At 50.8% G+C, this 23,386-nt stretch overlaps 1 protein-coding gene across 5 annotated transcripts in view; it reads right to left on the bottom strand.

Annotated features, from left to right (window-relative positions):
- Positions 1 to 734: 734 nt before the first annotated feature.
- CABP1 (calcium binding protein 1) overlaps positions 735 to 23,386 on the bottom strand; it is a 60,678-nt gene continuing 38,026 nt past the window's right edge. For 2 of the 5 annotated variants that reach the window (XM_020901568.2, XM_070475410.1), the window contains exons 2-7: positions 12,403 to 12,579; positions 9,214 to 9,244; positions 8,830 to 8,973; positions 6,770 to 6,879; positions 6,390 to 6,537; positions 735 to 923 (exon numbers count right to left, since the gene is read on the bottom strand). In XM_020901568.2, the coding sequence (XP_020757227.2) occupies positions 898 to 923; positions 6,390 to 6,537; positions 6,770 to 6,879; positions 8,830 to 8,973; positions 9,214 to 9,244; positions 12,403 to 12,579 (636 nt within the window). In that variant the 3' untranslated portion in view covers positions 735 to 897. Of the gene's footprint in view, positions 924 to 6,389; positions 6,538 to 6,769; positions 6,880 to 8,829; positions 8,974 to 9,213; positions 9,245 to 12,402; positions 12,580 to 17,151; positions 17,338 to 17,812; positions 17,846 to 23,386 lie in introns of those variants that run through there. The other 3 variants (XM_070475411.1, XM_020901566.2, XM_020901565.2) reach the window with 3 other exon arrangements.

Raw genomic sequence — 23,386 nt, 5'->3', positions numbered from 1 at the left:
CCTGACCTCCCGGGAGAGTAGTCCAGACCTCCTTATTCTACCCCACCAAAGGTCCCCGCGTTTTTCCTTAAAAGCAGGACCGCAATTTGTAATCACATATGGATGTGATTATCTCCTGTCGGTCTCCCCAAGCAGTGAGAAAGCTCCAGGGAGGCGGGAAGTGAGGCAGACCCTGCTCCAGGGTTTGCGCAAGCCACATCCAGTCTCCTTTCCTTATAGAACTTGACTCTGTTCCGGGCAGCGCTGTGTTCAGCTACATCCGTATTTGCCCCAGTCTCCCTTTCAGTTAAAGGTACCGGGTTCTGGCTTCTGAGATGAGTGTGGAAGAGGCTGGGGACCTCGCGGAACTCAACACAAGGCGAGTGCAGGAAGGTTTTTGAGCCAGTTCCCCGAGTGTAGCTGGTACTCAGGAAATACATGTATCATCTAACCAGGCAGGAGAAGCAGAACCCCAAAGCCGCCTTCCTCTTGGAAATGTTTTTATTGGTTCTGAGATAACAGGGCTGAGGCGAGCTGGGACGGGCACAGAGCTAAGGAAGGTGGTGAGAGGCTCTGCCCTGGGGCAGACATGCTGTGGGCCCCCCCACCCCAGCAGCGGCGGCTGGGTCCGCGGCACTCGGCGCCCGGCCTGACCTCTGCCGGCCTGGCATGGTGGCCTCCTCGTTGGCGGGCGCCCCCCCTTTCCAGTTGCAGGAGTCGTGAGTCTTTTTCACAGTGCGGAGGGGTGGGGGTCCGGGGTGGGCACCTCCCCGGGGTGCAGGCAGGCCCCGTCCGCCAGTACATCCTGGGCTCTGGGCGGCGGCGGCGGCGGCGGCGGCGGCGGCAGCGGGGTGAGGCGAGCTCAGGCTCTTCTCCCGCCCCGCGGAGCTTGGCGGTCCTGGAGGGGCCCTGGCGGCCTCAGCGGGACATCATCCGGACAAACTCTGCGGTGGGGGTGGGGGACGGGCGGGGGTGGGGAGAAAGCAGCAGTCAGGGTGCAGGACACTAACCCCACACCTTCCTCAGATCGCTGCCTCCCTCCCCCGTCTGTGGCCACCGCCTCTGACCGGTGCTGGTCCTGTGTCCATCTGGCATGGTTTTTTGGTTTTTTGGTCTCACCCACCACGTGGCACGCAGGATCTTAGTTCCCTGACCAGGGATTGAACCCAGGCCCCCTGCAGTGGGAGCATGGAATCCTAGCTGCCAGACCACCAGGGAAGTTCCCCATCCAGCATCTTCCAATCCCTCTTCTTTGCAGCAGCCAGCAGGATCTTTCTATCTGTACCTGTGACCCCTTTCAAACCTCTCATGGTCCCCACAGGGCAACGGGAACAACCCCAAGGCCTCCCTGTTCTGGCCCCAGTTGACAGCTCCAGCCTTACCGGTCACTACTCATCCCCCACCACGAAGTTCGACTCCACGGATCCCCTGTCTGCACCTCAGGTGGAGCTGACTACCTCCTCCCCTCCCCTCTTAGCTTTTCTGCAACCTGTCCCACTCCCTTCTCTTTTAACTAGACTGTTTTTTAGAGCAGTTTTAGGTTCACAGCAAAATTGAGCAGGAAGTCCAGATTTTTTCATCTACCCCCTGCCTCTATACACACACACACACACACACACACACACACACACACAGCCTTCTCCATCACCAACATCCCCGAAAGTCGCTTCAGTCGTGTCCAACTCTGTATGACCCTATGGACTGTAGTCCCCCAGGCTTCTCTGTCCATGAGGATTCTCCAGGCAAGAATACTGGAGTGGGTTGCCATGTCCTCCTCCAGGGGGTCTTCTCCAACCAGGGATCGAACCCACGTCTCTGAGTCTCCTGCGTTAGCAAGTGGGTTCTTTACCACTAGCACCACCTGGGAAGACCTGGAGGCTCTGTGGGTTTGGACAAATGTATAATGATATGTATCCCTATTATAGTATCACACAGAATAGTTTTACTTTCCTAAACATCCTCTGTGTTCCCCCTATTCATCCCTTCTGCCATGAACAACTCTTGGCAACCACTGATCTTTTCACTGTCTCCGGGTCTCCATGGTTTTGCCTTTTCCTGAAGGTCAAATCATTGGAATCACAGAGTACGCAACCTTTTCAGATTTTCTTTTGCTTACTGTGCATTTAAGTTTCTTCCATGTCTTTTCATCACTTGATAGCGTGTTTCTTTTACAACGCTGCATAATATTCCATTGCCTGAGTATACCATAGTTTTATTTATATATTCACCTAGTGAAGGGCATATTGGTTGTTTCCAAATTTTGGCAATTATAAGTAAGGCTGCTATAAACAGTAAATCTGTTTGTAGGTTTTTGTGTAGATAAGAGTTTTCAATTCCATAGGGCAAGTATCTCTTCCTTCTTTTTCACCTGGTGACTCCTCCTTGTCTCTTAGGGCTCTGCTTACTTACAGCCTCCTCCAGGAAGCCTTCCCTCATCCTCGCCACTTTGGCAAAGGTGCCCCCACTGGATGCAACAGCCTGCTGTACTTGCCCCCAAATAGCATCGACTATACTGTCGGTTCTCTTTTCCTTGCTGGTCATGGGCTCCTCAAGGTGGGGGTCAGGTCTTGGCACACAGCTCGTGTACAGCACATGCTGGTAGAATGAATGGGAGACACTGGGCTTTCAGAGAAGAGCTGTCATCTGTAGGGGTCACTACCTGGACACGGGGTACCTGAAATGTTCAGGTCTGGTGGTAGCCAAGCCTTTGGTAGCCAAGCCTCTCCACTGCCACACTCTCCTTGACCTTGAAGACCAGCTACTCCCCAGAAAAGGCCTCCCAGCCTTTGTGTTCTGGACATATTCACAGTCTAGCTCATGTTTATCTTGCCTTTCTGCTCAGCACCCAAGTTTATGGAGTGTAGAATCAGTGTTTTGCTGTGTTTTTCCCCCCTGTATCCCATGGTGCCTCAGATGGTGTCATGAACAGTGTAATGTATGGAATGGCTGAGATTCCAGGCCTGAATTTAAGACCCAGCTCTGCTTCTCTGTAAGAGAAGCAAGTTATATTACTTCTCTGAGGCTCAGTTTACTCAATTGTAACATGAGGTAATAATAGTGCAGTCCCTGGAGTCATTGTAAAAATTAAATGGGATAATACATGTAAAGTTACTTAGGACAGTGACTGGTATATAATAAATGTTCAGTTCAGCTCAGTTCAGTCGCTCAGTCATGTCCGACTCTTTGCGACCGCATGGACTTCAGCATGCCAGGCTTCCCTGTCCTTCACCAACTCCCAGAGCTTGCTCAAACTCATGTCCATTGAGTCGGTGATGCCATCCAATCATCTCATCTTCTGTCATCCCCTTCTCCTCCTGCCTTCAACCTTTCCCAGCCTCAGGCTCTTTTCCAATGAGTCAGTTCTTCACGTCAGGTGGCCAAAATATTGGAGTTTCAGCCTCATCATCAGTACTTCCAATGAATATTCAGGACTGATCACCTTTAGGATGGACTGGTTGGATCTCCTTGCAGTCCAAGGGACTCTCAAGAGTCTTCTCCAACACCACAGTTCAAAAGCATCAATTCTTTGGTGCTTAGCTTTCTTTATGATCAAACTCTCATATCCATACATGACTACTGGAAAAGCCATAGCTTTGAATAGATGGACCTTTGTAGGCAAAGTAATGTCTCTGCTTTTTAATATGCTGTCTAGGTTGGTCATAGGTTTTCTTCCAAGGAACAAGCATCTTTTAATTTCATGGCTGCAGTCACCATCTGCAGTGATTTTGGAGCCCAAGAAAATAAAAGTCTGTCACTGTTTCTATTGTTTCTCCATCTATTTGCCATGAAGTGATGGGACCAGATGCCATGATCTTCGTTTTTTGAATGTTGAGTTTTAAGCCAGCTTTTTCACTTTCCTCTTTCACTTTCATCAAGAGGCTCTTTAGTTTCTGCCATAAGGATGGCATCATCTGAGTATATAGGTTGTTGATATTTCTCCCTGAAATCTTGATTCCAGTTTGAACTTTATCCAGCCTGGCATTTCGCATGATGTACTCTGCTTAGAAGTTAAATAAACAGGGTGACAATATACAGCCTTGACATACTCTTTCCCCAATTTGGAACCAGTCTGTTGTTCCATGTCTGGCTCTAGCTGTTGCTTCTTGACCTGCAAATAGATTTCTCAGGAGGCAGGTAAGGTGGTCTGGTATTCCCATCTCTTTAAGAATTTTTCACAGTTTGTTGTAATCCACACAGTCAAAGGCTTTAGCATAGTCAATAAAGCAGAAGTAGATGTTTTTCTGGAACCCTGTTGCTTTTTCCATGATCCAACGGATGTTGGCAATCTGATCTCTGGTTCCTCTGCCTTTTGTAAATCCAGCTTGAACATCTGGAAGTTCACGGTTCATGTACTGTTGAAGCCTGGCTTGGAGAATTTTGAGCATTACTTTGCTAGCGTGTGAAATGAGTGCAATTGTGTGATAGTTTGAACATTCTTTGGCATTATCTTTCTTTGGGATTAGAATGAAAATTGACCTTTTCCAGTCCTGTGGCCACTGCTGAGTTTTCCAGATTTGCTGGCATATTGAGTGCAGCACTTTCACAGCATCATCTTTTAGGATTTGAAATAGCTCAGCTGGAATTCCATCACCTCCACTAGTTTTGTTCGTAGTGATGCTTCCTAAGGCTCACTTGACTTCACACACCAGGATGTCTGGCTCTAAGTGAGTGATCACACCATCGTGGTTATCTGGGTCATGAAGACCTTTTTTGTATAGTTCTTCTGTGTATTCTTGCCAACTCTTCCTAATATCTCCTGCTTCTCTTAGGTCCATACCATTTCTGTCCTTTATTGTGCCCATCTTTGCATGAAATTTTCCCTTTGGATCTCTAATTTTCTTTCAGAGATCTCTAGTGTTTCCCATTCTATTATTTTCCTCTATTTCTTTGCATTGATCACTGAGGAAAGCTTTCTTATCTCTCCTTGCTATTCTTTGGAACTCTGCATTCAAATGGGTACATCTTTCCTTTTCTCCTTTGCCTTTTGCTTCTCTTCTTTTCTCAGCTATTTGTAAGTCCTCCTCAGACAACCATTTTGCTTTTTAGCATTTCTTTTTCTTGAGAATGGTCTTGATCACTACCTCCTGTACAATGTCATGAACCTCCATCCATAGTTCTTCAGGCACTCTGTCTATCTGATCTAATCCCTTGAATCTATTTGTCACCTCCACTATATAATCATAAGGGATCTGATTTACATCATACCTGAATGGTCTAGTGGTTTTCCCTACTTTCTTCAATATAAGTCTGAATTTTGCAATGAGGAGTTCATGATCTGAGCCACAGTCAGCTCCCAGTCTTGTTTTTGCTGGCTGTATAGAGCATGTACAGTTAGAGATGATCACTAATTATGATTATTACTATCTTAAAACACTTTTACTGAGCATTTGCTATGTGTCAGGTACTGAGTTCTGTGGGAATCTCAGAGATGAAGAAAGTAGGATTCCTCTTTTCTCCAAAAGTTCAGAATTAAGTGGAGATATAACTAGTGCTTAGGGGCCAGTGTGAAGAACGAGGGTAAGCCTGAGGTGCTGTGAAAGCCCAGAAAAGAGGAAGCTCAGTCTGAGGACCAAGGGAAGTGGCCCCACTGCTGGGTCTTAAAGATGGAATAGACTTTAGCCCCAGTGAAAAATAGAATACAGGCATCCTGACAAAAATAATAGTGTAATCAATTGAGAGCTTGGCAGGCTTTTGGATCACCTATCGTTCTAAGGTGGAGTGTGAGTGAAGGAATGGTGAAAGCTGTGGCCAGAGAAGTGAGTTGTGCATAGATCTTAAGGGGTCTGAGTGTCAGGTTGAGGAATGTGGTGTTCAGAAAATACCCCCATTGATGGATACAGGAGAAGGTGGATCAATAGACATAGAAAGAGATGGGTGGGGGCAGAGGGACACAGGAGTGGATAGATGGATGATTAGATGGATACAGATGGGGAAAGTATAGACGACTGACAGATCAGTGGAAGTGTGGGTGGAGATATAGGCGGATGGGTAGAGAATAAATGTGTGAATGAATGTTGAGAGTTACAGATGCATGGATAGATGGGAGGAGGTATACAGATAGATGGAGGCATGGGTGAATGTACAGAAGAATGAATAGATGCCTGGATGAGTAGCTAAGGCCATAGGTAAATGATTCTATGGATAATTGTTTGGAGATCTGTTAGTGGATAAATAGGCACCTGGACAGAAAAAGAGACAGATGGATGAACACATGGAAAGAGAGATCTGGAAAGATGGATGGATGGGTGCAGGAACAGACGATGCATTAGAGGGGTGGAAGGATGGAAGAGTAAGGGGATGAAAAGTTGGGGCAGATTGATGACTGCATGATGGACACCCATATGGAGGGATACACTCTGTGGATGCCCACTCCTGTCTTGGTTCTTCTTCCACTCTCAAGACCCACCTACCTTCAAAGTCCACTCGTCCATCCCCATTGAGGTCCACGTCCCGGATAATCTCTTCTATGTCTCGGTGTCCCACCTGATGACCCAGGAGTTTCCTCATGGCCTCTCGTAACTCACTGGTGCTTATCTCACCATCACCATTGGTGTCAAACTAGAGGGGGCATGAAGGAGGGAAGAGTAACTACAACAGAAAGACTGTCAGAAGCAGATCCCAAGGTTGAACCCCATCTTCAGCATCATTGTCCCCCCCACAACCCCTTCCCCAGAGTGCCTCTCTGTCCAAGCTTCTTCCCCTGGGGTGGGATCCAGAGGTCCAGGTTCCTTTCAGGTTGGGAATTCTAACAAGTCTCCCCGCCCCTGCCTGTCCACTGTCTACCACTTACCTCTCGGAAGGCATCTCGCAGTTCCTTTACTCCAATCATATCTGCCGTCTCCGCCAGGAGTTTAGGTCCCATTAGCTCCACAAAGTCATCAAAATCCACATGGCCACCCACTGGGGACAGAGGAACAGGCTAGGTCATCCATCTAACCACCACCCACCTCCAACTAGACAGCCGACGGAGCTGCCAGCCCCCCCTGACCTGCCCAGCGACAGGCCCAGGGTAAAAGCAGAGGCCAAATGAGGACAGAGAAGTGACCATGGACAGGGGGGGGGTTATCACAGAACAGCTCAGAGGAGAGGCCGGGTGCTAACTAAGGGAACGAGTCAGGAACTGGACAGGGGTACAGAGGGGAGAAAGAAACATGAAGTCACAGAGATAGGCGAAGAATTTCAGAGCAGGAGAGAGACAGAGACAAACATGCAGAAAGACAGAGAGGGAAGCAGGAGTCGTGAGCGCCTGGCCCACTTGCCCACTTGCCCCCCTCTCTCCCTCACTGTGCAAGTGGAACTCACCTTCCAACCTTCAGCCAGCTTCAGCCACCTTCCAACTTCACCCAGCCTTCAGAGGGTGGAAATACAGGAGACCTGCCCCCAGGGCCTGCTCACAACACTTTCAGCCAGTGACTGAGCTTGGGGGATAAACACCCAGCCCGAGAGACAGCTCCGCGGTGGGCCTTCGACACCAGCACCCTGAGCTCCATCACCCACAGTAGCAGCTCCTCAAGTGCCTTCTGCTTTGGCGCCCTGTCTTCACCCTCCCGCCTCCCTACTCTCGACCGACTCGGGCCTGCCCCTCCTAAGTAAACTCCACACTCAAACCCTTGTCTCCTGGTCTTCTCCTGGGAGAACCCAAAGTGAGACAGAGAGAAACCTAATAGTGATAGCATCCTCTGTTCCACTCTTACTGAGTGCTAGGTATTCATTTATTGGGCTGTTTAGAATATCCTCTAGGGACTTCTTTCCTGGTGGTCCCGTGGTTGGCAGTCCCGCCGGCCAGTACAGGGGACATGATCCATGGTCTGAGAAGGTCCCACCTGCCATGGGGCAGCTGAGCCTGTGCACCGCAACTACTGAAGCTCGTGCTCTAGAGCCCACGCTCCGCAACAGGAGAAGCCGCCGCAATGAGAAGCCCGCACACCGCAACCAGGGAGCAGCCCCTGAGGACCCAACACAGCCAAAATAAAAAATAAAATATGCCCCCTAAAAAGAAACAGGCTCACAGATACAGAAAACAAACCAGCGGTCACACTGGGAAGGGGGGTTGGGGGAGGGCCAACATAGAGGCTGGGGATTAAGAGATGTCAACTACTCTGTGTAAAATAAAAAAGCCACAGGGATATATTGTACAGCATGGGGAATAGAGCCAATATTTTACAGTAACTTTAAATACAGTACAATCTATAAAAATTTTGAATCACTATGTTGTACACCTGAAACTAATATAATACTGTATATCAACCACACTTCAACTTAAAAAAAAGAAATGCCCTGAATAGGCAAATCTGCTTAGACAGAATGTAGATTAGTGGTTGCCCAGGGCTGGGGAGGGACTTGGGGGTGATGGCAAAGTGGTATAGGACTTCTTTGGTGGAGGGGGCATGAAAATATTTTAAAGTTGATCGGGGTGGTGGTTGCACAACTCTGAATATACTAAAAGCCACTGATATCTATACTTTAATTCCCCAACCAGGGATCAAACCCATGCCCCCTGCAGTGAGAACAAGGAGTCCTAACCACTAGACCACCACAAAAGTCCCTGAAGGGAATGCTTTAAGTGAGTCAACTGTATCGTATATGAATTATATCTCAATAAAGCTGCTTCCCAAAAAAATAAATGAATAAGTAACTCAAGAAAAAACAATAAATAAATAAACATACCCCCAATTGACTCCCTATTCCACCCCTCATTTTACAGGTGAAGAAACTGAGGCACAGGGAGGGTAAGTGGTTTGCCCACAGGTCACAGAGCTAGGAAGAAAGGGGAGCTCAGAACTTGAACCCAGGCAGAGGACAGCAAGGGTGAGGCCGGGGAGGGAAGGGGTGCCTGGCGGAGGGACTCACGGTTCATGTTGATCTGCTGAGACAGCTCGATGAGCTCCATCTCGGTGGGCATGTAGCCCATGGTGCGCATACAGTTACCCAGGTCCCGGCAGTTGATGTAGCCATCCTTGTCCTTGTCAAATTCTCTGAAGGCCTCCCTGAGCTCTGGGGAAGAGAAGGAAGGTGGACGTGGTGACCCACAGAGCCTCTGGGGCAGAGGCTGCCCCGAGGGGCCCATCGACTCATGCATTCCTCCAATGCCCAGCTCCCCAGAAGATGCCCGGCTCTGCACTAGGCCCTGTTCACAGGAAGCCGAGATGTCTCTGTCCCTCTTCCCACCCACCTCCCTCCCCTCATCTTCCTGGATGGCTGAGCAACACCCTCCTCTAAGAGGCCAGGTCTCACCTTCAATCTCCTCTGGCCGCAGAGATCTGTCCTAAAACAAAAGAACATGTGCCATTAGCAGCTGGGAGGGGCCCAGAAGTCATCCAGTGCCCAGCTGAGGGCCGTCCCAGTGGCAGCAGGCACTGGCTGGGAGGTGATGGGGCGGCCGCGGAGGTGTGCCTGGACCATGTCCTGGAAGGGAAGAGTGCATCCCCACCCATCTCACACACATGGGAGAGTCCAGGGAGCCAGAAGCCCCTTCCAACCTGGGCCCAGAACCTCTGCACCCCTAACCCCTTATTCCAGACACAAGCATGTGGTCAGGGAACAGAACTGATCTGGAGGCCAAAACCTGTAAATAAAATGGGATGATTGGGAGGATCCCAACAGGTAGAAGAGGGCTCTACCCGATAAAACCAAGGGCTTCCCCGGTGACTCAGCTGCTAAGGAACCCGCCTGCCAGTGCAGGGACACAAGAGACGCTGGTTCGATCCTTGGGTTGGGAAGATCCCCTGGAGAAGGAAATGGCAACCCACTCCAATATTTCTGCCTGGAAAATTCTATGGTCAGAGGAGCCTGGAGGGCTACAGTGCATGGGGTCGCACACACAATGAAACCAGGAAGAGTTGGGGAGAAGAGGTGCTGAGGGTGGGCAATGGGAGAAGCAAGAGGCTGGGGGAGAGGAAGTGGGGTCCAGACCAGTGCACGAGAGGGAGGAAGAGGAGGAGCAGAGGGAATGGAGGCAGGATTAGGACTGCGCCCTGCTTCCTGGGCACCGCCCCACCTTCTCCAGTTGGGCCCCCATCGCAGACCTTGCCCCGTCACAGGACACAGCATAGGACCCTGGGGGCTGCCAGTGCCTCTGGCGGCTGTCAGGGTCCAAAGCACAAGTCTCCAGCCACAAGCAGTGCCCAGGTCTCCTTGGGGAGCCAAGGAAGCCCCAGGGCGAGGCATCCGAACAGATGGCAGAGAAGTCTCCAAAGAGCGGGCCCGGAAGGAGCAGGGGGCAGGCTCCAGCTGGTGATGTGCCAGCTGCCCCAGGCCTGCCCAGGAGGGAGACAGACTGGCATGAAATGGATGCGGTGCCCAGCTGGACATGCTTAGCAGGCTCCAAAACTGGTCCACGGGGCTCATCCTGCCCATATGTCACAACTCCCAGCCCAAAGGGGCAGGGTGTGCCCGCTCTGAGGAAGCGCACACCAGGTGTGGGTAATCCAGTCAGGGACACAGACATGTGGGCGTGCCATAGCCGTGCACACAGGCTGTTCTAGCCCACTGGGCCAGGGCAGGTGAGAGGCTGCTGCCTACCTGCTCCAAACTGGCCCCAGGGCAAGGGATCCCAGTGCCAGAAAACCCAGGAATCTTTTAGACAGGGGCTGTTGAGCAACATTCTGCAGGACCACCAGCTGCATAGGAAGGACTTGGCTCTTGGAAGGGGCTGTACATGGCAGGACCATGCTGAGAGTGTACATGAGCTTGGCATGAGTAGTCTGCAGGCTCCCAGGTCCTGCCAGCAGCATTTCAAGCTGAAGCTGTCTGTCTCTGTGAGATGACTGGAAGGACTTCCACTTAAAAAGCCTGTCGCCATGCACAGGGAGGGGTTGTCACTCCCTCTAACACCTACCTATTCCTACCTCTATCACCCACTAGCTGTTCTTAGTCAGACTGGGATCTTGAGTGACCACAAAGGGTGCTTTTCACAATGCCTGGTACCCCCCATAAGTGAAAGCGTCAGTGAGAATATGCATGTACACACACATGCAAGGTATGCTCGCTGGGCCAGGCGACAAGTCCCTTCCCACCCTGCAGCCTCTCACATCTCCAGGATCAGCTCTGCAGCCCCTTCCCTGCTTCTTGTAAACCCAGAGCCAGGGTGCAGGAAAGCCAGTACCCCTTGGCCATGTGCCTGTGGCCAGAGCTGGTCCGGCTATGTCCTGGTAGCTGGTCCCTGAGTCACATGCTCCCCAGGGCAGGGTGGTGGGGGATGTGGAGCAGGGTCAGGGATGCTCACCAACATGGCAGGGAAACCATGAACACTGGTTCGGAGGGTCAGGTGGCAACGGAGCCCATCACAGTCCTCACTCCCCAACTTATGCAGTAAAGGGATGAGTTTGGCCTCTAAAGTCAGATAGACTCAAGGACAAAGCCCAGATCTGCTGCTTCCTAGATGTAGGACCTTGGACAGGTCACTTCCACTGTATGAGCCACAGATTCCTCATCTGTAAAATGGGTTAATACCAGAAACCACTTTACAGGGTCTTTGTGAGCACCTGTGAGGCAAGATATGTAAAGTGTTTAGCAGGTGGCATTCAATAAACCCTGGAGAAGGAAATGACAACCCACTCCAGCACTTCAGTATTCTTCCCTGGGAAATCCCATGGACTGAACAGAGGAGCCTGGCAGGCTACAGTCCATCGGGTCGCAGGAGTTGGACACAACTTAGCAACTCAACCACCACCATTCGATAAACCTACCGATGTTTGAATCTGTAACATCATCAATACCCTCCTCTCTGTGACTGTTCAGATATGTATGAGAGGCCCTCCAAAGCAGTGGGCACATGTGACTATTTAAATTGGAATTGGAATCAAAGAAAATTAATAATCCACTTCTTCAGTTGCACTAGCCACACTTCAAGGGCTAGTGGTTAATGTAGAGGGCTGTGCTGATTGGAGAAATGTTTCTATCATCATTGAAAGTTCTAGTGGACAGTGCCGTGTATTCGGTAGTGTTGTTCAGAACACAGGGGACCCTTGAGTCAGGCTCCCTGAGTCTGAATCCTACTGCTATTGCCTACCAGCTGTTACCTTGAGCATGTTACTCTCTCCAACTCAATTTCTTCATCTGCAAATGGGGAGGATAATAGTACCTACCTCTTGGGGTTGCTCTGAGGCTTAAGCACCAAAGCACTGAGCACAGTGCCTGGCACATATTAAGTGCTCAAAACAAAACAAAACAAAACAAACCCAAACCCCAAACAATATTAGAGCTGCTATTATTATTTTTTTGGCTGGTGGATGTGGACGCACCAGGGCTATGCAGCCATAAGTGGGAAACTCTGGGGGTCAGGTTCACAAGTTGAGGGTGTGAGGTGCGTCTGCTGGGGGATGCACACCACTGTGTACAGAGCCCCTCTTCTTCCCAGCACCTTCTTTCTCATGCCCCGTGAAGCCAAGTCGAACGCGGCTCCACCGGGGCCAACTTACGTACAGGCTGCCTGTTCTCCGCGAAGCCCTTACGCAGGAAGATGCAGGCCGGGCCCAGCAGGTTGTGCATGACCGCGCAGTTCTGAGCCAGCATCAGGAGCGGTCCGGGGAGCTCGTTGCTGGCTGCCAGCCCCTCCTCGCTCGTCTGCACCACTGTGTAGCTGGTCTCCTCCTGGCGCATCTTCAGCCAGCACCAAGCAAATACAAAACAGAGGCAGGGTGTCACCTCTCTGGCCTACCTGGGTCCTCCGGGCCCCAGCCTGGCTCCCGATCCTAGAAGGGGCCCTTCTCAAGAGAAGACCTTGAGAGGCAAACACCAGGGTGCAGAGAGCCTTCAGGATGCACAGGCAGCAGGCGGCAAGCTGGTCCGACAGACGGCGTCCCGGATCTTTGGCCGAAACGGATGCTCCAGGGAGATCTGGGTGTGATACCCACTGTGTGGCACACCTGCGTGCGCACACACACACACACACACACACACACACACATGCACAGAAACACACCCTCGCGTGCAGACAGACGCTCAGAGAGAGGAGCAGGCAGAGGGAGGCTTCTGTTCATTCAGGGAATAATGTCCTTTCCTAAGATGCTCCCAACATCCCAGCACAATCCTCGGGGCTAAGCTCCCCAGCGGACCTCTGATCCTAGCCCTGCTGGAACCCACTGGAGGTAGGGAGGACCATCAGAGCTGGCAGCAGAGTGTGGGCTCAGCTAGTCTGCGGGACCGGAGGCTGCCGACACAGGAGCCATGGCAAACGGAAGCAAAGCAGGCAGGTGTGAGAGGCGGGGCCTGGGGTAAGACGGATGCTCTGGGTCCCCTCTGAAGGGACAGCATGACGTAACTCCAGCCCGGTGTTGCCAGACCTTCCGATTTAAAGCACTGTGTGGGCTAAACAAAGCACTTCTGTCGGTCAGCTTCCACCTAGCTCATGGCCTCAAGACTAGACGCTGTATCCCATCAGCAATCTTCCTCATCCCTCCCGCCTTCGCTGGCTCTGTGCCTGGTCCAGGGACCTCTGGAGGCTTAGGCAGGGGCCCTCTGTTCTGACCAAATATAGCCATGCTCCCTGGCCCCAGCCAACACATCCTCCTCCCTGATGGTTCCCATGCAGCTATAAAAAGTCAGCACTGCCCACAGACCGTCCCCTTAGGACAACAGCAGTGTCCAGACACAACATTCTCTCCCAGCCCAGCCTCCTCGCCAGGATGCCCAGGGTCCCCCTAGGTTGGGGTGGTCTGCCTTCAGCCCCCAGCTTGGATACCTCCACCCCCAGAGTGAGGAGCTGGAGCCAAACCTTCTAAGGAAAGAGCAGAGAAAACTTAGAGGGCTGCCTCTGTCCAAGGACCCCAGAATTGCATGTCCCACCCATCCATTCTGCTGCACCCTCTTCCTGCCAGTTTCCTCCAGCTCCAAGAAGGTCCCACTCAGGAGAAGATGCTAAGACCTAAGGGGTAGCCTGTCCTCCCAGGTGGACAAGCAAAGCAATCTCCCACATCTCACCCTGTCCTCATGCTCCTTCTCCTCAGATCTCCCCACACTGTGGGGCTGCAGTCTAGGCTCTTGTCCAACTTCTAAGCTTCTTCCAGGCCTAGAGAGGAAGGAGCAATATTCTGGTTCCTCTAAGGGCAAGCAGCCACACAGACTGAGGTACGGGCCCTCAGTGGAAGGCCTGAGTCCAGGGAGTGCAATGAGGGTCACCCTGGGTCGTCCTAAAACTTGAGGGGTGATCAGGGTCCATTCTGGTTTGATGACTAAAAGAGGTTCAGAGCCTCAGCCACACCTACACAGGCTACAGGGACCTGGATAGAGTGAGGGCAGGACCAGAGAGACCTCCTGGACAGAGGGAGCCAGGGAGTCATCTGTGGTTAAGCCCCAGGAAACAATCTCAGGAGATATTTGCAGAGAATCAGCCTTTTTGTTTCTGGCTGACTCTCACTCACTTGGCTCAGATGAGCACACCCAGGAGGAGGAGGCAGCAGGTGGCAGGGAACTCAGAGAGCAGCTTGAGTATAACTGGCTTTGGACTCAGACAGTCTTGGGGACAAATTCTGGCTCTGCCGCTTGCTCGCTGTGTGACCTTGGGCAGGTCACTTCACCTCTCTGGGCTCTGGTTTCCTTCTCTGTCCAGCGGGGGATGATCAGGGCCACTCACAGGATTCTGTGAGAGGCAAATGAGCCATTGCGCAGTGCCTAGAGCATGGCAGGAGCCGAATATGTGGAGTTGCCATGGTGATGACAATGATGATGACAACGATGATGACGATGATGATGATGATGCAACTTGAGAGATGCTGGGCGCCAGAAGGCATTTACTTCTGGCTGCAGAAGAAGTGGGAGAATATTTGCCAATCAGGAAAGAAGTGAGGAGGACAGAGAAAAATTTGTTCCCACGAAGCAAGAACCAGCGATGGCTGGGGAATTTCCACTGCATCTCTTGATCTTAACCCAGTCTGGCACCCAGTTGCCCCGGGAGGCTGCTGTTCTTCCCTGGCCAGTGATGGTACCTGACAGCCCGGTCCTGCCCAGCTCAGAGCCTGGAGGAGGCTGCCTCTCTCCATCACCAATTCCCGGTCACCACACAGGAAGCCAAGTGGGCAGTGGCCCATGGGCTGACAATGTTTCCTGGCACCAAGGGGGCATCTCCTGAGTGCGGCAGGGCAACAGGAAGAACCGGCATGCCTCCTGACCTAACAGCTTTCTAACAACACAAGGCAGCCAAGACGGTGCTCCTTCTCATCGAATGTATTCACTGAAGGAGGAGTTGAGTGAGGAAGCACTTGATGTAGTGGGAGAGGGCATTTCCCAGCGAGTGGGAATTTGGACTAAGATGACCTATAAGGTCAGGTTCATGAATCTATGAATAACATCTCTGACAGCAGGAGAAAGAGAGAGAGGCAAAATTAAAAACAAAACCCCAGCTCTGGATTCACACAGACCAGGGTTTACATCTCAGCCCTGCTCCCAGTCAGCTGTAGCATCTCAGGAACACTCTTATCTTTGAGTCTCATTCTTTTCTCTAGAAAATAGCCAAGAGAACCACTTGGTGGAAAACAGCAAATGAGATAATAGATGTTGGAGATCTTGTAGATATTCAGGAAAAAGCAATGTTTACTATTATTTTTTTTAAAAATGAAACTGAATGCAATATCTTTTATGATTTTTTGCCTTACTCCATGGACTCAAAACCTCTCCTATTTCCTTTTCCTCATCCCCCTTCTCAGAAAACCCAGAATGTAAAAATTATGATTATGATGCTATTAACACATATACCCAGTATATGTTAGCTGCCTGCATCCCAGGCAGCGATCCCAGCTCTTTCTTTAGGCCCCACAATCACCTCAGGAGGTAGATGTTAGTATTTCCACTTGATAGACAAAGGAACTGAGACCCAGCAGCGGTCAAATAACTTATCCAAGGTCACATGGCTATAAAGAGGAGACCTAAGAAGTCTGAGTCACGGGTTGGGTAGGACAGAAGGACAGCTTTTGTTCTTGAGTTCACCTCTCGAAGGTCTGGACAGAACTCAGGGAAAAGGCATTCACCCAATGGTCCTCTAGACTAATTCAGATCCATTTCTACTTCTCTGCAACAGTGTGGAGGCCACATCTGATGCAAAGAACTCTCCTTTAAGATGACAGATGACTGGGGGTGGGGGATGCACAGAAGAAACAGTCAACCCTCGGAAAGATCCAAGGAACAGCGAAGATTAAAAGGAATTTGATGTGAGCGGCTTAGCTAAATGAGGAAGATGAGCAGAAAAGCCTGAAATGTCCTAAATTGAGAGGCTGTCAAACTAACAGAGGGGGTAGGAAGGGGTTGGGGGTGGAGGAGCCATTAGCTAAACTGAGACCTTGGATAAGTCACTTAACCTGAGTGGCAATCAAGTTCCTTCTCTGGAAAATGAAAGAACTGGAGGAAACCATCCCTCATATTTCTTCTTCCTTTATGAAATATCTAAGAATTTCTTCTACGGCCTGACTACAGAGCGCCAGAAATACAGGCAGAGCCCACCGAAAGCAAGATCCTACAGACGTAAGTCCAGGCTCGCGGGAAAGATGCTCTGAAGGTGATCATTTGCTCTCCAAGAGGGATTCTTGCAAAAGAATATTATCCCGGTGTATGAGCAATGCATCCACCACAGAACGCAATTGACAGACACCTTTGCTGTATACTCCATTTCTCTATGGAAACAACCCTGGGGCCCTGAGCCAGACTGGTCCTATTTGTGAGTCTCTGACCTGACTCAAGAATTCGCAAGGGTAGACAGGGATGTCCGGCTTGTTTCCTCTCAGTAACAATGGGATCTACTTTAAAACCCACAACTCTGAAGACCTTAGAGACCACGGGAGAGGGTCAGAGTCCCTCAGAGGAGATGAACGAACCCTTCCTCTACCTCTGGGAAAGAACCACCAGCAAAGTCCAGCTTAACCATCTTCTCATCCTGCTTATCCCAAGGCAGTCTGTCCATGCACATGGTAAGGACCCTACATGATTTCTTTCCTAAATCTTATGCAAATTCCCAAACATGGGCCCCCATTCAGCTCTAAATCCCAACTTCAGCTTAGAGCCCCGGGACACAGACAACTGTGATAGGAGGGAATGCAGAGGCAGGAACAGGGAAGCGGCCCTAGACAAAACCCGCAGGAAGGGAAGCGAGCTTCAAACGTCCACCCTCTCTGCCCCCAGCCTCTGGAACAGATGGCAGGATGCCCCAATCTCCCACCCCAGGTGTTAAGAACTCCAGAAACATACCTTCCTTGAGAGATTTCTCAGTGGAGACTTGACACAGTTGCCCATCCTAAGCTGAGGCAGCCCCTTTCAGGATCCCTGGGTCCATGAAGGAGGCTCCCGGGGGCTAAGAGACCTGAGTCCCGGTCCCGCCAACCCCAGCCTCCCTCTGCCTGCGCGGTGCTTCCTCCAAGACCGGCTGAGCCCAATCTCCTGCGCGCGTGCTCTCTTACTCGTCTGCCTGTTCCTGCTCCCTGGTGTTTTTTTTTTTTTTTTTTTTGGTGGATTGTATGTGTGTTCGTGTGTGTGGGTTTAACTTTCTGGACACTTTCTTAAGGAGATGAAGGCAGGAGGGGAGAGTGCAGGCACAGAGAAAATCGCCTGGAGAGATGATGGCAGAGGGCAGCCGAGCTGGAGAAGGCTGCGGGATCAGCTACATGAGATTACAGCCGAGTCCTCTCCCGGTTCACTCCCCTTCCCTCGGCCCCTCCCCTCCCGCTGTCAAATCTGCAGGGAGACTGCCTCGGGGAGGGGAGCCCAGAATGGCAGCTGCAGCTGGGAATTAGGCCAGCAGACCCAGAAGGGGAAGCAGGCTAGTTTGGGCCCCCAAATCCACGGGGCCTCGCAGCTCCCAACCTTGTGTGCATTCTCTCTCTCTCACACACACACACATACACACACGCACCCAGGAACGAACGGGCATCTTAATCGCCCCCGGCCATCGCAGCTAGATCGAGATGGCGGCTCCAGTCGAGGCCCTGGAGATCTTGTGACGACTCTCCATCACGCTCCATTTTTCACACTTGCCTCCTCACTGAAATGGGATGAGACTCCGGGGCTGGAAGCACAGCTGAGCCTACAGCAGCTTCTTCCGCTGGCTCCCTTCACCGTGTGCGGTCTTTCCGACCCAGGGGAAATCAAGAGCCGGCCCTGAGGGGGTCCTGACGGAGGCAGTGCTGGCCCAGCAGGCATGAGCGAGCGAGGGCGACGAACCTTCTCCCAAACCCTCTGCCTGACCCTGATAGAGCATCTTCCACCGGCTCCCTCGGGGCGCAGAGCAGAGAGGCCGCCCTTTGCAAAGGGGGCGTCACGGTCCCATGAATGGAACTTTTTAGGTAGCCCGCACGTCCTCGTCCCTTCGGGTTCCAGCTTTGATGTGAATTCATTTCAAGCCTCAGATGTCACCATCGAGACCTACAGCCCGGAGCCAGATGACCCAGGAGAGTCTGTATCCGCGTTTCCCTGCACCCCTACTTTTCCCAGCAGGGGGCACCAGAGACAGACTGGGACGCCAAGCTCCTTCCGGGCCCTGATGCAAAAACCCATCCGCGCACCGCTGTTAAGAGTTTCAGTCCAGAGAGGGTCCTTTCGCAGGAATTTTTTTTTTTGGTCCAGTTTTGGGTGGCTGAGCAGAGCTCCCGTTAGGGATAGATGGGTGGGGACGCTGCCCAGAAGGAGCCACAGACCGGCTCCCAGGGAACTGGGGAGGCAGGTCCCTGGGTGGCTCTTGACCACCGTGCAGCGACGGCAATGGAATAGCTCGATCAGGGGAGTCACTGGGCAGCCTGGTTTGGCCTCGGAAGGGGATGCGGAGGAGGAGCGTCACCCCCTGAGGACACAGAGAGGCCTGGGTGGGGGCAAGGCTGTTGACATCTAAAGGGCAGGAAAGGGGAGTGAAGACACTTGGAGGGGGGTGGGGGGAGCTGGTATGGGAAGAGCCAACAAAAATGCCTTCTTCAAAGACCTGTTTCTTGGAAACAAAGCGTGAGGGCAGGGCTGTGAGAAGAGCGATGAACTCAGATGACACTGAAGGGTCTGGAGGCCTGGGATGAGTCCTGGCTCTGCTGGCTTCTGAGCACTCACCTGGCAGGGCTCAGCTCCCTCGCCTGGTTATAAAATGTGCGTGATTCAGAACAGGTACTGGAATGAGGAATTATTAACATGGAAGGAGGAAGTATCATTTGTCCCATGTGCTTGGCTCTGGGAATGTTGTAGGAACAAAATACACACAGTCCCTGCTTTTAGATTTGATCCCTGGGTCAGGAAGATCCCCTGGAGAAGTGAATGGCAACTCACTCCAGTATTCTCGCCTGGAGAATTCCATGGACAGAGCAGCGTGGAGGGTTAGTCTGTGGGGTCGCAAAGAGTCGGACATGACTGAGCAACTAACACTTTCACTTTCACTGCTTGCAGGGAGCTTACATTCTAGCAGGAGGGCAGGAGATATTAAAGAGCTATCAAATTACTGAATCACGGTTCAGGTCAATGCCATGAAGGGGAAACACAAACACTCTGAGAAAGTGAGCCAGAGGGATCTGACTTAGTGTAGAGGGATCAGGAAAGACTTGCACACAGAAATCTAGAGTCTTGCAGACTCTTTTGAAAAGCTAGGGCTTACCACAGACCCCAGAGGGGAGATGAATTAGGCTCCAGGTAAGGTACAAACCCAATTCATATGAGCTAAATGGGTGGATATACGAAAAGACTGGACAGGGTGAAGCGGGCGGGTTTTCAGTGCTGGCTGCAGACTAGAATCACTGGGGAACTTCCCTAAAGATGCTGATGGAATAGGTGTAGGTGAACCCCGGGCACCGGTGTTGTTTAATACTCCAGGTAATTTTAACCTGCAGCCAGGGTTGAGAACCACTGATCTAGAGATAAAGAGTTCAGCATGTGGAGTCGGACAGACCTGAGTTCAAATCTCGCCCTGCTGCCTACCAACCATGTGAGCTTGAGGACTTGTTCATCTTTCTGAGCCTCGGTTTCTTTATTTATAAAACGGCTACCCTAATAACCCTTCCCTGGTAGGGCTTATGATGAGTTAATGAGATCATGCCTGCAAAGGGCTTGGCACAGTGCCAAGCACCTGGAAAGTGCCCCTTATCTTGCCCAGCGGCCTTGGTCTAGCAGGGCCCCCACTAGGTCAGACCTGGTGACTCCTGCCTCCTGCAGGCCAGCCTATGGCACAGCACCCATTTGTCAACCTTGGGATATGCCCCTGTCCTTGGAGACAGGAGACAGGACTTTTCCCCCTATGGAAAAGTCCACCTACTTTGAAGAAATTCCATCCTTCTTTAGCAGAGAGGGTGCCAACAGTAGCCTGGGGGCTTAACGGAAGCAAGGGACTCAGGATTCAAACCCAGAGCTCGCTTAAGCTATTTTAGGTTGGACAGATGGGGTGATGGTGGTTCTGCATGACAGGAGTAGCTACTGATCTTGATGAAGCAGATGGCTTGACCTTCGGCAGAAAATTTTATAAAGGGCTGAACGGTGAAGGCTTCCTTAAGAAGCAAAGCACATCGCACGGCCCCGCCTCCCCATCCCTATGCACTGTGGCAGCAGGCCTGGGCCTTCAGAATCCACACTTAGAGTTCTGGAATGGGATAATAGGATCAGAGGGATGAGAAGGATAAACCCGTTGCTGATTATTCCTGATTAGGAGGGAGGCTGGCTTTGGGCCCTGAGCAGTCCTAACGCCAGAATTTGAACTTGGATGGCAGCCCAGTGTTAAGACACTTGGGGAAAGCTGGGTCGTAACCTGAGAGGTGCTTTGTGGATGCTTCTGACAAATAGGAAACACACTTCTGTGACTTTCTACCAGCTGGTATGGTGTGGCACTGGCAGACTGTTTGGAGAGAGACATAGCACGTCACAGTCCTGCCTTTTGCTTATTCTGGGACCTTTGGTCAAGCTACTTCCCCTCTCTTGAGCCTGTCTCTTCATCTCTAAAATGGGGGAAGATGATGCTACATTTCACAGTTTGCTATGAAGACAAGATAATGAGAAGATGCTTTGTCCATTGTTTACTGGATTCTAGACAGAGATCTAAAGTGCCAATGTTGCTTCTGCAAAACCTACAAACTGACACCAAGACACTGCTATCATCTATAATCTATGTCAACCACAAACAGGCCTTCTCTTCCCCTTTCCCAGGCCCCAGAGAAAGGCCACAGGGGCTCCCAGCTTTTTAAGAGAGCAGTAGGAAGCGACCTGACCAGGAAGGAGTAAGTAATACACCCAAGCCATCATCCTAGGCACACAGGCCTAGTGCAGTTGAATCTGTTAGGACCCAAATTGTCATGGCCTGTCTCCCTCATCTTAACTATGGGAACTAAGAAACTCTGAAGTCCAGAGGCTGGAGATACCCATCATTCATTCATTCATACATTAAACATCTCAATCCTGTTACGCACAAAGCAATTTAGGAATTGGGCTGGCCTACTCAAATCAAAAGAGATGTCCCTATAGTTAGAGAAAGGGGAAAGATGGAACAGAGCTATGGATTTTATTCATAGTTGCCTCCTCTAAAGAGGTGTTTCTTCCCAAACTTAGAATAAGGAACAGAAAGACTGTTCTTTGGGCAGTTTTCTGGACTACTCTGATGGTTCAGTGGTTAAGACTGTGTGCTTCCTATTTCAGGGGGTGCAGGTTCAATCCCTGGTGAGGAAACTAAAATCTCACATCCTGCACAGCCAAAAAAAAATTTTTAATTAGTTTTCCAAGATCCAATGCCAAGAGTTGTCTGTTTTGAGTTGCTTTCTGATACCACATCTTCTCTCTAGGCAGTTGAGTGGTGTGCTATTAGCCGGCCACAAAGAGGATACCAGGGAAGGTCCTTGGTCATTCAGCAACTTCCTTTAGTGGCCTTCCTCACTTAGCTCAAAGACAGCTTTCAGACTACCTTATGCAGGCCCTCATTTTGACAATCACTCTATTAATAATAATAATAATAACAATAACATGAATGAAGCCTGAGCCCTTTTCTAGCACCCACTCTGAGCCAGGCCATTTGGCATTCTTAACCTTGTATAACCCTCATAAGAGTTCTGCGAGGTAGTTTTTTTGTTGTTGTTATTAGTCTTATTTCTGGATGAAGAAACCCAGACCAGAGAGAGAAAATAACAGGCCCAAGGTCACAGCAATGGGAAGTGACATTGCTGGAGTAGGAATCTTCAGCTCTATCTCCCAACCCACCATTCCATGCCTTAGCCTCAAAAGCACACGCTCTCCCTGCAGGCCGTAAGGATGCTCTGTGAGGTCACTGGGAGAACCCTAATTCCCGTTCCCTAGTGAGGGAGTCTATCTTGATACCGTCAGTGTCCCTTTGACCCCTGGCCCTCCCTGACTCTGTTACAAATGGAAACAAGTTCTGACAGCCCGTGGTAGTGAAGCAACAACAACAACGATAATAATAACACCCACAGACCCTTGCTGTAGGTCAAGCTCTGTGTATATCTTCACATCCCCTTTAATCCCCCCCAAACCCATTGAGATACTCTGTGTGTGTGTGTGTGTGTGTGTGTGTGCACGCGCGTGTGTGTGCACGCACGCGCTCAGTCGTGTCTGACTCTTTGGAACCCTATGGATTGTAACCTGCCAGACTCCTCTGTTCATGGAATTTTCCAGGCAAGAATACTGGAGTAGGTTGTCATTTCCTTCTCCAGGGGATCTTCCTGCCCCAGAGATTGAACCCAAGTCTCCTGCATTGGCAGGCAGGTTCTTTACCACCGCACCACCTGAGATACTATGATTATCCCAAATATGCAGATAAGGAAACACCGGTTTATGAGATTAAGTGATTCACCAAAGGTTAAGAAAAAGAAAAGAACTTGGGAGACATGAAAAATATATTTCCCCAGGGCTATACTTTGCCCAAAGCAGAGCCTATCTGAAAGTTTCTATATTCAGAACCTCATTCCCCCTCTCTTGGTTCTGACCTAAGGACAGAAACCTCCATGCGGAGAGAAGGGACAGAAAGACTAGTTCTTGCAGGAGACTGGAGACTCTGACACAAAGTCCCAGGCCAGGTTTTGTTGTTGTCCCTGTCGTTGGAGCAGATGTCTTAGAGCCATCAGCAGGAAGCCCAGACTGGATGCGCCCAGCTTTAAAGAGGAAGTCGGCAGTTCCAAAGGCAAGAGCTTCCAGGGGAAGGTAGTAAATATTTGATGGGACCTTCCAGCTCCTCCTGACTCAGGTGACCCTGGTGACATTTCAGAACACTGGACTGGAGAACAGCCTTCATCTCATGACTGAGAAAGTAGAAGAGAGAGAAGCACGTGAGCTGAAATGCTCTGTGCTCACAAAGGGCCCAGGCAGGCAAATTCTGCAAGGCTGGAAAGAAAGGGCTCCTTTTCTAGGAACGAAGTCGGATCACTGGCAAACTAAATAACCAGAAAGTGTGTGATCCTCAATGACCTACCCTTCCAAACTTCTAGACTGCTAATCTCCAAAACAGTCAGGACCCCACTACCCTCTCTAC

Source organism: Odocoileus virginianus, chromosome 12 (assembly GCF_023699985.2).
Source record: "Odocoileus virginianus isolate 20LAN1187 ecotype Illinois chromosome 12, Ovbor_1.2, whole genome shotgun sequence".
NCBI lineage: Eukaryota > Metazoa > Chordata > Mammalia > Artiodactyla > Cervidae > Odocoileus > Odocoileus virginianus.
This window is presented reverse-complemented; position numbering and strand designations above follow the sequence as displayed.